The sequence below is a fragment of the Amaranthus tricolor genome, chromosome 15 (genome assembly GCF_026212465.1).
Source record: "Amaranthus tricolor cultivar Red isolate AtriRed21 chromosome 15, ASM2621246v1, whole genome shotgun sequence".
NCBI lineage: Eukaryota > Viridiplantae > Streptophyta > Magnoliopsida > Caryophyllales > Amaranthaceae > Amaranthus > Amaranthus tricolor.
The window spans coordinates 1,134,544-1,150,854 of record NC_080061.1 but is presented as its reverse complement, the minus strand read 5'-3'; the positions used below and the strand labels follow the sequence as shown (position 1 = coordinate 1,150,854).

Below are 16,311 nucleotides of genomic sequence, written 5' to 3'. Positions count from 1 at the left end.
AGAAAAATTTGTATGAGAAAATAATACATAGCATTTTTGCACAAAGAAAATTTATATTTTTAGTTATATTTATAAATTTAATATAACAAAATACAAATATAATATATATTTTTTTTGTCCCACAAAATTTTTACCATTGTTTCTTTAGTCTATCCCATTAAATTTAAATTATATATTTTTGGTCATGAATTACACACTTTTTAAATTTTTTATCTATATATTTAAGTTTTATTCATCTCATCTACTTATTTCTCCAACTTCCCTATAAGGTATCACTTTTATAAACTTTTTTTGATTATTTACCAATTGTATATGGAGCAATTTGATACGACAAAAAGATTAGTATACTCCCAATTAGAGGTGTTCATTCGACTTATCAGATCGATTTTGGGATAAATGTTTCTGAAAAGTTTAAAACCACGTCTTACGTCTACATTGATTTTTAAATTGTTTTAAATCTATTTTAAAATAAAGTCAAAATTAAATTTAATTACAAAGTCGAGTAAATATTAAATTATTGATTCTATCACCTTGCTCCGGTCATCTCTAGAATCATACCTACCTAACAAACGCAAATTCTTCGAAACCAAATATAATTCAACTTTGTTTAGTAGAAATAAATACTTCTATATCAAAGATAATGACTCGTACATCGACTAATCACCCGTAGCTTTACTTAATTGGAAAAATAAAAGCTTTTCTCATTAGAGAACCGAAAATACCACTTAAAAAAACTCCAAAATAAAATTTCTAAATTCTATTTTTTCTCTTTCCGCTTTCATTCATTCTTCAAAAAATGCACCAAATTCTGTTAATTATCTTTTCTCTCCTAATTCTCAACCTCCTCTTTTCGCAGTTCCTTCAAGCAGTTTCAATCTGCTCTTCCTTTTCTTGCAATAAGCACAAAAACGACCCGATCCAGTTTCCATTCTGGGTACCCGGAAACCAAACTTCTCGTTGTGGGTACCCAGGTTTTGAACTCTCCTGCTGAAGGAATATGTCCGTAGACATTTCCGACAATTACTAAATATAAATATATAGGATATTTATGAAGATAATAAAGTTAATTATTATTAGTAATTATATTTGCTTGCTAGAGAATAAATATAATTGGTGGGTCAATAATAATTGGACCACAACTAATATAATTAATCCTATAAGGTCTTACAAAAGAATCAATTGAACGGTAAATGACTCGGGCCCATTAGGAGTATGGGCTTGCGATCCAATTAGGTTAACAAAAGAATCGGTTTCTTTTTGACCTAGGTTACTAGTATTATATGAGGATATAATGCTAGTAGTGGAGAAGTGGGGATAATGGGACGATGGATGTGAGTATTATAAATATGTTTATTTAAAACTCTCACCATACACAATTCTCATATACAGTTATTGAAAAACCAGAAAAAGCAAGAGAAACAATCTCTTCCGTTCTAGCAAACGTTGGTGTTCAATTGATTCCGGTAGACCGAATAGAGGAGCAACGTTTGAGGCTCTCCATATTATCTTATCGCGTTATTTTCGTGGATTTCACGCTACAAAGGTAATATAGACTAATCCTTTTATATGATTCATATGTTTGATTATGTTTATGATCCTGAGATAGATGTTAGGGAAGTGTTTCCTGAAATTCCGCTTTAAGCATCCATCGTATCCCAACAGTGGTATCAGTTAAGCCTAATTCATAATATTCATATGATCTATTTTTCTCTGGAACAATATACAATCGGTTTTGTTTTTTTTTTTTTGCATAAAAATCAGTTTTTTTTATGTTAACTGTATGGAAGTTATTCATAATATTCAATTTCAATTAGATTGAAAAACAAATGCAAAAAAAAAAAAAACTTGTTTTTCCTGATATTGCCATTCATGCCAAATATTGTATATCAATTCGAATTTGTTCGAATTCATCACAAAAAAAAAAAAAAAAATAAAATTTAATTTTTTATGATAATTCGATATTTTGTGTTAATTGTCTTGGGGCTTTGATTATTCACGAAATCCAAACAATGAAATTAAACACAAAATTTGTTCATTGTTATTGTGTTTCTCGTAATGGTATTAAAGTGTTTTGGATCGAAAATGCTTATACCCTAATTTTTCCCCAATTCAATTTTAATTGTTAAAACACAAAATTTGTACAATTGGATTGAGATTTAAATGCGAAAAACTTGTTTTTCCTGATATTTAAAGCAATTCATGCACAAAAATGGTATATCAATTCGAATTTGTTCGAATACATCAAAAAAAAAAAAAAAAAAAGAACAATAACCAGAGATGAAGCGTAGACCACGGGCTGTCTAGGTGGCTATAATGGCCGGAGGGAGGCGGGTTGCTGGCGGCTGCTGGCGGCTGCGTGGCTCCTTTCTGGGCTCTGTATTATTTCTTCCATTAACATGAAGGTTGAAGGTGACCTTTTTTTTTTGAAATGATGAAGATGGTTCCAGAAAATATGGGTTGGTCTTATTAATTGTATGCAGCTTCCGAAATTTTTTTTTGGAATTTTTTTTGTTTTTTTTTTATGTGCATATAACTTTTAATAGAGCCTTAATTTTTTTTTCCCTTAAACTAGTTTTACTTAAATTAGTTAAGTTTGACTAAAATTAAAGGATATTTTTTTTTGCTCTTAAATTGTCTCACTTAAATTAGTTAAGTTTGACTAAACATAAAGGGTATTTTATATGCTAATTGTTATGACCATTTAGTTTGATATATTACATTGTTGTCATTTAGAATATTTGATATTATTTTGACATGCTATGACTAGTATGGCCCAAAACAAAATTTATATATAAAATTAGGATAGTATATACGATCTGCGAATCGTTTGTTTTGAATGTAAGTATATACGATCTGCGAATCGTTTGTTTTGAATGTAATTAAATACGATCTGCGCATCGTTATTTTTTTTTATTCAAAGTATGTAATCACAAATGAAAGGAGTTTCAAGGAAGGTGATCAATGGAGATTCATGGAAGCTTCATGAATTTTTTTTTAGGGGGCCATACTAGATCATCTTTTATTCATGATTTTATTTGCTTTGAGCGTTTATTTTGGTCTTTTCATGCATAAGTTAATGTATTGGTTAAATATGCTATGTGTTCACTTAATATTAACCATGCTAATTAACTTGAATCCCCATAAATAATATTGAGTTTTATTGTTTTTCCAAACAACACCTATAAGCCTTTGATAATGAATAATACATTCTGCCAAAGCGAGGTATTGCTCATAAATCTTGGGATATGGGGTAAATTTTTTTTGAAAATTTACAGGTTCATGTTTGGTTTCACTCAACAAAATCATCAAAAACAAAGTTTTGGGTTTTGAAACTAAGAGATAGGATTGAACAAGAATTATCAATCTATCTACTAAGAATTATAATTAGTTATAATTAGTAAAACGTTTACTTACCTTAACTACTATAGTTAAAGGCAGGGCCAAAGTCCGTTTAACTGTAGTGGGAGAGGATCTTAGTTGTTATTTATTCAAAAGGGGATTTTAAAATTTTGAATAAATTATTAAATTGTTTAATTACTGCTTATTGATAGACTATTAATTTTACTTTATTACATTGTTGTAGAAATCATGTCTGGTTCAACTAACAACAACACTCCTGCTTTTAACTTGCGCTGTGTCTTGGAAAAAGACAAATTGAATGCAAACAACTTCCTTGAATGGAAAATGGCTGTGAGAATTGTTCTCAGAGCTGAAGGAAGGGAAAGTGTTCTTGACACTCCACTCCCTGAACCCCTGCCAGAAACTGCAACAGTTGCAGAGAAAAGAGCTAGGCAAAATCTCGAGGCCAATTCTGTGCAAGTAACATGTCTGATGCTTGCTTGCATGGAACATGATTTTCAAAAACGTTTTAACAATCTTGATGCCTACACAATAATCCAGCAACTTAGAACAATGTTCGAAAAGAATGCTCGATTAGAGAGATTTGAAGCTAATTGTAAACTTTTGGAATGCAAACTGGGCAAGGGAAAACCCGTCGGACCCCATGTGTTCGCCTTAATAGGGCATTTTCAAGTCATGGAAAAGTTGGGTTTTCCTTATCCCAAAGAGCTGGCCACTGATATTGTGATCAGATCCTTGCCAGAAACTTTTGATGCTTTCAGATTAAATTTTTACATGCAAGGAGGGGAAGCAACCTTGCCAGAATTGCATGGTATGCTTATTCAGGCTGAAAGGAGCTTACCTTCTGAACCCGCACTGAAAGATGTGCTTATGGTCAGAAAGAATAAAAAGTTCAAGAAGAAAGGGGTTCCTAAATGGAATGGCAATGGTAAGGTAGTTACCACTAATGCCTCTCCCAGACCAAAGGCTACTCCAAAGGCTAAAGTAGCAGCACTACATGAGTGCTACCACTGCCACAAGATTGGCCATTGGAAGAGGAACTGCCCCGTCTATCTAGAAAAAAAGAAGTCTGGTGCTTCATCTTCAGGTATATATGTTATTGAAATTAATTTAGCGACTTCGGCTTCTTGGGTATTTGATACTGCTTGTGGGTCTCACATTACTAGTAATGTGCAGGGTCTAAAAAGAAGTAGAAGCTTGAGCAATGGTGAGGTGGATCTCCGAGTCGGAAATGGAGCAAGAGTTGCTGCTCTAGCTGTTGGAGTTTATATTTTAACATTACCCTCTGGTTTAATTTTAGAACTAAATAATTGTTATTATGTTCCTGCCATCACCAAGAACATTATTTCAATTCCGGTTTTGGACACGGAAGGTTTTTCATTTACTATTAAGAATAATTGTTGTTCTGCATATTTAAATGATATGTTCTATGTTTCAGCTAAATTATTAAATGGGTTGTATGTGCTAGACTTAGAAACTCACATCTATAACATAGACAGCAAGAAACGTAAAACAAATGATTCAAACCCCACTTACCTATGGCATTGTCGATTAGGCCACATAAGTTCAAAACGAATAGAGAAACTTCATAAAGATGGAATTCTAAAATCATTTGATTTTGAATCATTTGGTATTTGCGAGTTTTGTTTGATGGGAAAAATGACAAAGTCACCTTTCACAGGTACAAGTGAAAGGGCCAATGACCTCTTAGCTCTCATACATACTGATGTATGTGGACCTATGAGTACCGTGGCTCGGGGTGGTTACAGCTACTTTATAACCTTTACTGATGATGTAAGCAGATATGGATATGTTTACCTCATGAGACATAAGTCGGAGTCCTTTGAAAAGTTCAAGGAATTTCAAAATGAAGTAGAGAACCAACTTGGGAAGAAAATAAAAGCATTACGATCCGATCGTGGTGGGGAATACTTGTCTCACGAGTTTGATGATCATTTGAAAAATCGAGGCATACTCTCACAATTGACTCCACCAGGAACACCACAATTAAATGGCGTCTCTGAGAGGAGGAATCGAACTCTATTAGATATGGTTCGATCAGTGATGAGTCTTGCTGATCTTCCTATTTCATTTTGGGGATTTGCATTGGATACAGCTGCATTCACACTTAATAGAGCACCTACCAAAGCAGTGGAAAAGACACCATATGAGATGTGGACGGGAAAAGTTCCGAAGTTGTCTTTTCTAAGGATTTGGGGTTGCGAAGCTTATGTAAAACGTTTAATATCTGATAAACTAGCACCTAAATCTGACAAATGTCTTTTTGTGGGTTACCCAAAAAGGACAAAGGGATACTACTTCTACGACCAAAGCGAAAACAAAGTATTTGTTGCTCGCAATGGTGTTTTTCTAGAACAGGAATTTATTTCTAGAAAAACAAGTGGGAGTAATGTATATCTCGAAGAAGTTCGAGATGAGCAACAAATGAATAAGGTTAACACCTCATCAGAGGCGCCCCAGCATGATAATGCCCAGGAGGAAATGCATTCAACGCACTTACCTCCTACCGCCCCAAGTGGAGAAAATCCACACGAAGTCACTCTACCTAATGAGGCAGAAACTTCTCTTGTTGTTCCCCTACGTAAGTCTAGTAGGACAATAATTCCGTCAAGAAGATATATTGATTTCCTTTTGACAGAAAACTCTGAAATAACCATGTTAGAATCAGAAGAGCCTACTAGTTACAAAGATGCTTTGGAGAGTCCTGAATCCGAAAAATGGCTTGAAGCCATGAAATCTGAAATGGATTCCATGTCTGAAAACCAAGTTTGAGACTTGGTTGATTTGCCTGATGGGGTAAAACCCATTGGATGCAAATGGATTTTCAAACTGAAAACAGACAAGGATGGAAACATTAGTGTTTTCAAAGCAAGGTTGGTAGCAAAAGGTTTCAAACAAATTCATGGTATAGACTATGATGAAACTTTTTCTCCAGTAGCCATGCTAAAATCCATTAGGATAATCCTTGCAATAGCTGCCTTTCATGACTTTGAAATATGGCAAATGGACGTCAAAACTGCCTTTTTGAATGGGTTCTTAAAGGAGGATGTGTACATGACACAACCACAAGGTTTTGAAGATCCGAAAAATCCAAGGAAAGTATGCAAGCTTAAGAGATCCATTTATGGATTGAAGCAAGCATCAAGGAGTTGGAACCTCAGATTTGATGAGGCAGTCAAAGAGTTTGGTTTTCTTAGAAATGAAGAGGAATCTTGTGTATACAAGAAGTTAAGTGGGAATAATATCACCTTTCTGGTCTTGTATGTAGATGACATACTCCTCATTGGGAATGACAAAAATATGCTTGAGTCGGTCAAGCAATGGCTTAAAAGTCATTTCTCTATGAAAGACCTGGGAGAGGCTGAGTACATACTGGGAATAAAGATCTATAGGGATAGATCGAGGAGACTTATTGGACTAAATCAAGAGACTTACATAGATAAGATTCTCACAAAGTTCAAAATGGAAAGCTCCAAAAGAGGGTTTATTCCTATGCAACATGGCATTAAACTTTGCAAGACTATGTGCCCATCGAGTTCAGAAGAGTTCAAGCGTATGAATAATGTTCCTTATGCTTCTGCAATAGGATCAATCATGTATGCTATGATATGTACTCGACCAGATGTTGCATTTGCTTTGAGTATGTGCAGCAGATACCAGTCCAATCCAGGAGATGCACACTGGATAGCAGCGAAAAATATCCTCAAGTACTTAAGAAGGACAAAGGATAAATTTCTGGTATATGGCGGAGCTAATGAGTTGTTTGTCACTGGATACACTGATGCAAGCTTCCAAACTGACAAAGATGACTTCCGATCCCAATCTGGTTTCATATTTTGTCTGAATGGAGGAGCTGTGAGCTGGAAGAGCTCCAAGCAGAGTTCAGTTGCAGATTCTACAACAGAGGCTGAGTACATAGCAGCAGCTGAAGCAGCAAAAGAGGCTGTTTGGATTAAAAAGTTCGTTAGTGAACTGGGTGTAGTTCCTAGCATTGAGAATGGCATCAAGTTGTATTGTGACAATGAAGGTGCTATTGCTCAATCCAAGGAACCTAGATCTCACCAAAAATCTAAACATGTTGAAAGAAAATTCCATCTTATTCGAGATATTGTTGGAAGACAGGATGTAATAATAAGTAGAGTTGATACCACGGATAACATAGCAGATCCGTTGACTAAACCACTCCCTCAGCCGAAGCATGAGAGTCATACTAGGTCTATGGGGCTTAAGCATATAGGAGAATGTCTTTAGGTTGTTTACTTCATGTTTACAATTATAAAGAATTTTGTTTACCATATGTTTGGAATGTTTATCAATAATATAAATGGTTTGTTTCTTATTTAATTGCTTGGTTTAGTATTAAATAAAATGTTCATATAATTTGTGTTTTCAATAGGACTATTGGAAACGTTTCGATAATGGAACCCTATAAGTGAACTGAAATCACAATTTATATAATGTCCCTAATCTAAATCACTAAATTGGACATAAGTGGTTTATTAAAGATTAGCATGTAATTAATTGATAGCTCGGTTCCATGGGCTATGGAAACATAGAGATGTTTAATCGATTACATGGATGCATACCTGATGCATTGAGACTTGACCTAATCTGATTCGAAAGGGCAGAATCGAATCCTTATATTTAGTGGATTCCTTAGACATGAGTATGTCTTAATCACTACGAAATAATTAGTTTAACCTTGACGCTGTTAAACGTCGTGCTGTAAAAGGAGGCTATAAAGGCAGTGATCAGGTGGGCTAAGAATTGAGTGGGAGTTATGGTCATACAAGAATGAATAAGTCCTCCTATGTGATAGGATTGGTGTGTAGGCCTCTTGATGAGCGAGAATTGAAAATTGCATGGCCATGCGGAATAAGATTAAATGGTTAATCCTTAGTTGAACAATTCGAACTCAGAGATCAAGAAACATAATTTGAGAAATAACACTGTGTTGTCAAATTTCACATTAAGTGGCTTAAGGAATTTATAATTGTGCAATTGTCTTCGGACAAGTGGGAGATTGAAGGAATATGTCCGTAGACATTTCCGACAATTACTAAATATAAATATATAGGATATTTATGAAGATAATAAAGTTAATTATTATTAGTAATTATATTTGCTTGCTAGAGAATAAATATAATTGGTGGGTCAATAATAATTGGACCACAACTAATATAATTAATCCTATAAGGTCTTACAAAAGAATCAATTGAACGGTAAATGACTCGGGCCCATTAGGAGTATGGGCTTGCGATCCAATTAGGTTAACAAAAGAATCGGTTTCTTTTTGACCTAGGTTACTAGTATTATATGAGGATATAATGCTAGTAGTGGAGAAGTGGGGATAATGGGACGATGGATGTGAGTATTATAAATATGTTTATTTAAAACTCTCACCATACACAATTCTCATATACAGTTATTGAAAAACCAGAAAAAGCAAGAGAAACAATCTCTTCCGTTCTAGCAAACGTTGGTGTTCAATTGATTCCGGTAGACCGAATAGAGGAGCAACGTTTGAGGCTCTCCATATTATCTTATCGCGTTATTTTCGTGGATTTCACGCTACAAAGGTAATATAGACTAATCCTTTTATATGATTCATATGTTTGATTATGTTTATGATCCTGAGATAGATGTTAGGGAAGTGTTTCCTGAAATTCCGCTTTAAGCATCCATCGTATCCCAACACCTGCAACTCCCATGACCAAACTTTCCTTTCAATCTCTTCCAAATCTTACATAGTTGAAGGCATATCATACTCAGATCAACTTCTATGGGTATCCGACCCGAATCGATGCATACCCAAACAAATCATCAACTCCATAAACTTATCCTCCACCCCATTTAGTTATCGCCCTTCAGAGTCCCCATACACATTTTTAACCTGTTCTGGGAAATCTGATAAATTACCTGCTGATGTAGCAGAAATTTCGTGTTTAAGTAATCGGAATAAAACAGTTTTAATGGCGTTAGATGATAAAGTAACAGAAAAGATGTTGAAAGAAGAAAAAGAATGGAAGTGTGAAGTGTTGAAGAGAGTAAACGCAGCGTTTTTGTGGCAGGGGATGGAATATGGGTTTTATCCGAATGATATGAGTGATATGTTTTTGCAATTGAGTTGGGGTATTCCGAGTTGTGGGGATTGTAGTGTTCGTGGTGGAAATTGTGGTTTGGTGGGCGATTCTGGTCTTGAAGTTGCTTGCTATCTTCCTTCTTCAGGTGAGTTTTTTTAAACGTTATTTTCTTTTCTTTTTTTGTTAATTATGATTTGATAATCGGTGTTGATTGATTGATTTTTTTGATTGGAAATGGATTTTATAGTGGATTAATTTGAATGTTTAATACTCTTTTGAGTAGATGTGTGTATGTATTTTCGTAGTATAAAAACAAGACCCGTAACTTATTTTGAAATTTATGAGTAGACTCATAGAAGTAAACAGATGAATTAATAATCCTATTGTTTTTTTTAGAAGGTGGATCAGTAAAGATTAATAAGAATCGAACTCAGATCATATCGAACTCAGTTAATTCCCAATTATCCTTAATTCAAAATAAATAAATAATTTAAAATAATTAATATTATATTTTTGGGCTATATTAATTGTTATGATGATTAGCATCCATCACCATTTTATTAGCATCTTATTCCAAGGGTGTGGATTTTAGATGCATATGTGACAAACCAACTCCTTATCTTTATCATGCGCTCCCATATATTTTATTTGTAGAAGTTTAATTCGATTGGAAAAGAAATAAAAGATATCAAATCATATGAATAAAAGATATTGCAACTAGTGAGATACTCAACGGCTTTAGAAAGACTTGCAAATAAAATAGAAGGTCAAGAACACACCCTAGGCGTGACACAAAGCAAGACAAGTATTAAGATTAGAAAAATCATCCAAAGGAATATAAATAACAGATTAACAACAGTAATTAAGGCATACAGTTTATACAACGAGTTGGACGTCTCCAACTAATTGATTCAATTTTTGTAGGATTTTGCTAATGGCTTAGTATTTTTGTAGGATTTTCACCTTGAAAGAAAATAATAAAATGGCTGATTGTTGCGATTGCGATTGGTCGCAATGTTACATACGTAACACATCATCATCATCAACTCAATAACCCAGTAACCTGCAAATTTCATGTCACAATTAGTTTTGCATACGTCAAAATTTTATTCATACTTCAAGTTTACTGGAACATACATTTAATTCAGAGTTTATGATAAACCTTTAAGAACCCAATAGAGTACATGTTAGAAAAAATTACAATGACTTATATGTTAGAACAACTTATAATGGTTACAATAATGGAGTTTCGATGAAAGTTAACCTCAAAATCCATTTTTGGTGGGAAACTTTTTTTGACTAAGATCTTTGTAAAAATATTTACTAATTAGCAGCAATATTTGTTAGTTTTTTTAAAGGAAAATGTAAAAAATCAACTCAATTAAAAACTTAACTTGATGGTTGAAACCCCATGACGTGTTATATACTATTCTACTTTAAATGAGTGGTAATTGAGATTTAAACCCATAACATCTTGTCATGCTAACTTTTAATGCTAAGTCAACTCAATCAAAAACTTAAGCCGATGACTGAGACCCCGGGATAGGTTATATACTCTAACGTGTCCTATTCCTCTTTAAATGAGGGATGATTGAGATTTAAACCCGTAACCTCTTATCACGCTAACTTCTGATACTAAGTCAAAAAATCAATTCAATCAAAAGTTTAAGTTGATGGTTATCTAACAGAAAATATTCTCATAAATATAGGTTTTATAGTCATTAGTCACTACTCAAAAAGTATACAAGTACATCTAGTAGTTTAGTCCTACTACCTCCTATGTAAGAGTAGTATTTCACGTGAAAATTGGAGGTGGTTTTTAATTGTTCACTTGCCATGCCTTTTACTTCAAAAGTCATTATAGTAGCCGGATCTGTTACGAAAACAAAATGCTTCTACGTTTTTACTTACTGCCTCTTTTTGAATTCAAAGTTAACATAATTCCTCTTCACCTTTGATTTTTCTACAAGCAAAAATTTCTTTATTAATATGCAGAAAAGAAATTAATAAAAGAAATATATGATAAATAAGAGCATGGTTTCATGGATGATAATAATTAATGAGACCACCATAAAAAATAAACATGTAGAAAAGTGATGATGCAAAATAGAAAGTAATAGTGTTGAAACTCGTGCAATGCACAATTTTTTTAGCATCGATATATAGAAACATATGATTTAAAAAAAATAAAGTCAGAAATATCATGCGGTACAAACACTCAATTTTGACAGTTTTCTATATAAATTAAATTTATAATTTTGGAAATTGTTAACAATATATATAAAGTATATTATATTCTCTAATTTACTCAAAATTAGATGACCGAGAGTATATTTTAATATGTACTATGAATTGAAATGCTTCCTTTTGTGAGTCATGAGGTGTTAGCCTAGCGGTAGGGCATGCTACCTCTCGAACTCTTTGAGTTCAAATTGGACCTTTCCCTCCCACTGTTACATAAGTCGTTAGTTAATTTGCCTTTTGAAATTATGATTCGCTCAAATCACCTAAAAATAGTCCAAAACTCATCATTATTCGTTTTTGAGATTCACAATTTGCAAAAAGATTAGCGAATTATGTGACACTGCTTCCTCGCCCTATGTGGTGATCTGGTGTTGTGTTGTTTGATCAAGAACTACGAAATCTAGGTAGGGATCCGCTTGACCAATTTAAATAAACGACCTAGGAGTAGTATACAGCTTTGTGGCTATATTTTATACGCAGTTATCATCGCATATGCACTTGGTAAATTTCGCTTGCAGCATGATCAAATAAGCTCATTACAATAGAATTTATAATCATGTAATGACACAGTGCTGATTCATGAAATCCATAGTTAGGTGAACAACTGCTATTTTAAAATGAAAAAAAAATGTTTTGGAACATAGTTTGGTGGGGTTTCAGATGTGGACAAGTCAACTGATGTGATTAGTAAAATGAAAATGAACTTTTATTACACGGAATTGTGGACGGAGAAGTTTTGTTTACTATTAAACTTTGAACTTTCATTGATGTTATATTCTCATTTATTACTAAATTTGTTTTCTATAAACCATGTAGAAATAGGTTTATACCAGTGAAACATAAGGATTCGCTCAAAATGGTTCAAAAATAGCCTAAAATTGACCATAAATTCGTTTTTTTTTCAATTCACGATTCACAAGGCAATTAGTGAATCACGTGACACTGGTTTATACACTTTACATTTTTCAACACTTCTCTTTGTAGGAACCTATTCTTTTGGGGATAAATTAAGTGCTCGCATTTCTCCTTGCCCTCTCTTTGGAGGAGGCACGAGTATGATATGTTCGCTACCATCCCGCTGGACCCTGTCTTGCGTGGGATACTGGATTGATAACTCTGACTCTTAACATTCCTTAACCCTCTTTGTCTTGTCACTTGCCTTGCTATTTATCTTTCATATAGCGTGTACAGGGTCATTTGTTTTCATTTATATATTAGATCTAAATCCATTCTTCTACTTGTTGTAAAACAGGTTTTCCAAAGAGTGCCAAATATGGCTTAATACTTGGAGCTGGAATACCAGGCCTTTTATGCATCATTGGGCTAACACTCTTCATCACCAGCAGGGTTAGTGCTCGCAATAGGAATCGTCGTTACATAAACACCGAATCATCCCCCTCGATCTTCCCACAACCAATTATCTTAACAATGGGTCTCGACCAGCCCACCATTGAATCATACCCGAAAACCATTCTTGGAGAAAGTAAGCGGCTTCCTAAGCCCAGTGATAGCACCTGCCCAATATGCTTGTCGGAGTATCAACCCAACGAAACCTTAAGGTCTATACCTGACTGTAATCACTACTTCCATGCCGACTGCATAGACGAATGGCTCCGGATGAATGCTACCTGCCCTCTATGCAGGAATTCGCCCCAACCTTCCTCTGGTCTACCCGATTGTTAGCTCCTTCATTTGTGATCCACCCTACAAATTTCTTCATTGATTTACTGTAGCTTGTATATACCATATTTTTTCCTTTTTGTCTTAGGTAAAAAAGAAAAGGAAATTCTTTTGCATCTTTGTACACTAAATTTTGATAGTAGTCATACAAACACACACACTGGGAAATACAACACACTGTAATTCGGAAATGGTCATACTTGGTCAACTCTTCCCGCCTTCTGTCCTTAATGGATACTATATAGAAGTATATTTGTCATTAATGAGTTTGTTTTAGTTTTGAAATCTTGGAGTTCCTTCTTGAACAAAAGAAGGAAGCAACACCAAGGTAGTTTTTTGGTCGATTTTTGACTTTTGACTTTTTAATTGTTCAAATCGTTAAAAAATATGTTTGGTAAATGACTTTTAAAACAAAATAAAAGAAATTCTTCTTTGTAGCTTTTTCATTGTTTTTATTTCATTTTTTGTTTAATAAACAATCCACTTCTAATCTTAACCTAACATCTCGAGAACAGATGGTTAAACGGCTAACAATATAGTCAAAGTTACTAGCTGGTCAAACAAGTTAACTGCATCAATTCTGTCAAGGAACCAATTTAACCAAAAGCTTAAGCTGATGGTTAAAGCCCCAGGATATGTTATATGCTCTAACACGCCCCCTCACACGAGACCCCATTGGACTAGAAGTGTGGATGCGCATAGGCGCTGAATATTCCACTTTAAATGAGGGGTGGTTGAGATTCGAACCCGTGACTTCTCACGTTGGCTTCTGATACCATGTCAAGGAACCAACTCAACCAAAAGCTTAAGCTGATGGTTGAAGCCCCAGGATATGTTATATACTCTAACACGCCCCCTCACACGAGAGCCCTTTGGGCTAGAAGTGTGGATGCAACACATGTTCTCCTCATACATGGTGCTCAATATTCCACTTTGAATGAGGGGTGGTTGAGATTCAAACCCGTGACCTTTTGTCACATTGGCTTTTGATACCATGTCAAGGAACCAACTCAACCAAAAGCTTAAGCTGATGGTTGAAGCCCCAGGATATGTTATATACTCTAACAAATTCACCATCAGCAATCGACCAAACTAGATCAAGCTTTCCCTTAATTCAGTTTCTTCAATTCTTTGGCAACTTTCGCTGCAGATTTCTGTTACCATAACTCATGCTCTCTTCTGTAATATTTTGAAAACAGAATTTCTCTTATGAAACTCAACTATATCACCCTTAAATCAGGAGATCATGGAATATGCATGCATGAAAACACCATTTAACAAACACATTTTCTACTCTTTTAAGACCCTTGTATACACACAAGAAATCACTATCTAACACATAGTACTACAACAGGAGAATTCCGTTCACAAAATTCCTGATAATTAAAACCGAAATTCCCAAAACAATGAATCATCTTTTCACTCTTTTAGTCCTCTTAATACTAGTCTGCAATCCCATGATGGGTCATGAACATACAGGAAATCAAGGGCAAGACTCGGTTTTATGTAACGATGTGGTTAACGAGTTATCACCGTGTTTATCTTACCTCGACAACCAAGACTCTTCGCCCTCGAGTAGTTGTTGTCAAGGTGCTAAGTATGTTGCCAAGCATTACAGTAAAAGCAAGACCAAAAGACAAGGAGTCTGCCAGTGCCTTGAGTCTTTAGTGCCCCTTGTAGGCCAGATTGATACTTCTCTTATCTCTGTTCTTCCTCACCAATGTGGGTTGAAAATCAAATTGCCTCCTATTAGTACAAACTTAAACTGTTCTCAGTAAGTTTTTCTCTTCTGGTTATTGGCTAATCAGGTTAATTGGGAATTTTTCAAATAATAAGGGTATGATCTGTCATTTTCTATCTCTCTTTAAGAGTTTAGTCATAACTTATATGAGCAAAATAAATTGGGTATAATAATAATAATGGGTTGGATGGGTATGGGTCTTACTCTACGCCCCCACATTTGTATAAATTTTTTTTAGCAGGTTTCTTGGGAGACGTTTCTTAGACCCAGCCCATTAAAGTTTAATGTCTACTCTTACTTTACATTTTTCTTTATGGGCCAACACAATTAAAAATGGTCTCTTTAAAAATTTGTAAATTTTTTATTCCTACCACTTACCACCATTCATAGTTGTAAAAATCTCATATAATCTTTATCCATAAATTAAACATATTTTTCAAACCATTCCCATACTTATCTAAGTAGATTAACAATCCTCGCCACATCCAAAAGCTATAAGAGAAGAAGAACAATAAAATCAAACCAATTTTATAATCGTTTAAAGTATACACCAATATTTCAAGCTCAAAATATAATTGATGCTTCATGCTTGTTGACCATCCATTTTGATCTTTAACCCTAAAATGACGCCTTAGCTTATGTTTACAACATACTTTTTAGATGTTTTTTTTTTTTTTTTTAATTTTATGATGTGCCTATATAAAATGGGCCAATTATAAAGCATTATGGGTAAATATTGAGCAAATAAGTCCTCATATTTCTCATATATAACATCTGTACATTACTCATAATGGTATGACTTTTAATTTAACTTTTGTACCACAAAACTATTCTCAACTCTAATTGAAACGAATTCGATTTGAAATCCGTAAAATTTTACATGCTTATCGTTTCTAATTGTTTTTGCATTTTTATTTAATAAAGGCACATTGCTCTGATGATCTCCTTGTCATTGTGCAGAATAAGTTGATAAAGATCAAGATGATGGATTACTTTCTTTTTATGGGGAGCAAGGAAGTCTACAATAAAAAAATTACGTAAAATTGCATCAACCTTAGTTTATCTGGAAACTGTTTATATATGTTACATATTAATACTTAAATAAATGTGAAGTTTTTACATTGTAATGAAGTTTAATTTTTTCTATAGTTTCTAAATTTAGGCTAATTATATACTTTCAAC

At 34.1% G+C, this 16,311-nt stretch overlaps 3 protein-coding genes across 3 annotated transcripts; all 3 read left to right on the top strand.

Annotated features, from left to right (window-relative positions):
- Nucleotides 1–993: 993 nt before the first annotated feature.
- LOC130801734 (uncharacterized) lies at nt 994–6,115 on the top strand. Its single transcript, XM_057665616.1, has 4 exons — nt 994–1,543; nt 3,584–4,567; nt 5,477–5,949; nt 6,044–6,115. Exons 2-4 carry the CDS (start codon nt 3,589–3,591, stop codon nt 6,113–6,115), a joined length of 1,524 nt encoding a protein of 507 aa, XP_057521599.1. The 5' UTR covers nt 994–1,543; nt 3,584–3,588.
- A 2,627-nt stretch (nt 6,116–8,742) lies between these two features.
- LOC130801732 (RING-H2 finger protein ATL20-like) lies at nt 8,743–14,666 on the top strand. Its single transcript, XM_057665615.1, has 6 exons — nt 8,743–8,748; nt 9,060–9,609; nt 12,961–13,386; nt 13,477–13,567; nt 13,666–13,716; nt 14,588–14,666. The coding sequence occupies exons 1-6, from the start codon at nt 8,743–8,745 to the stop codon at nt 14,664–14,666; spliced, it is 1,203 nt and encodes a 400-aa protein (XP_057521598.1).
- LOC130800859 (non-specific lipid-transfer protein 3-like) lies at nt 13,401–16,224 on the top strand. Its single transcript, XM_057664568.1, has 2 exons — nt 13,401–15,162; nt 16,090–16,224. Exons 1-2 carry the CDS (start codon nt 14,795–14,797, stop codon nt 16,097–16,099), a joined length of 378 nt encoding a protein of 125 aa, XP_057520551.1. The 5' UTR covers nt 13,401–14,794; the 3' UTR covers nt 16,100–16,224.
- Nucleotides 16,225–16,311: the final 87 nt, after the last annotated feature.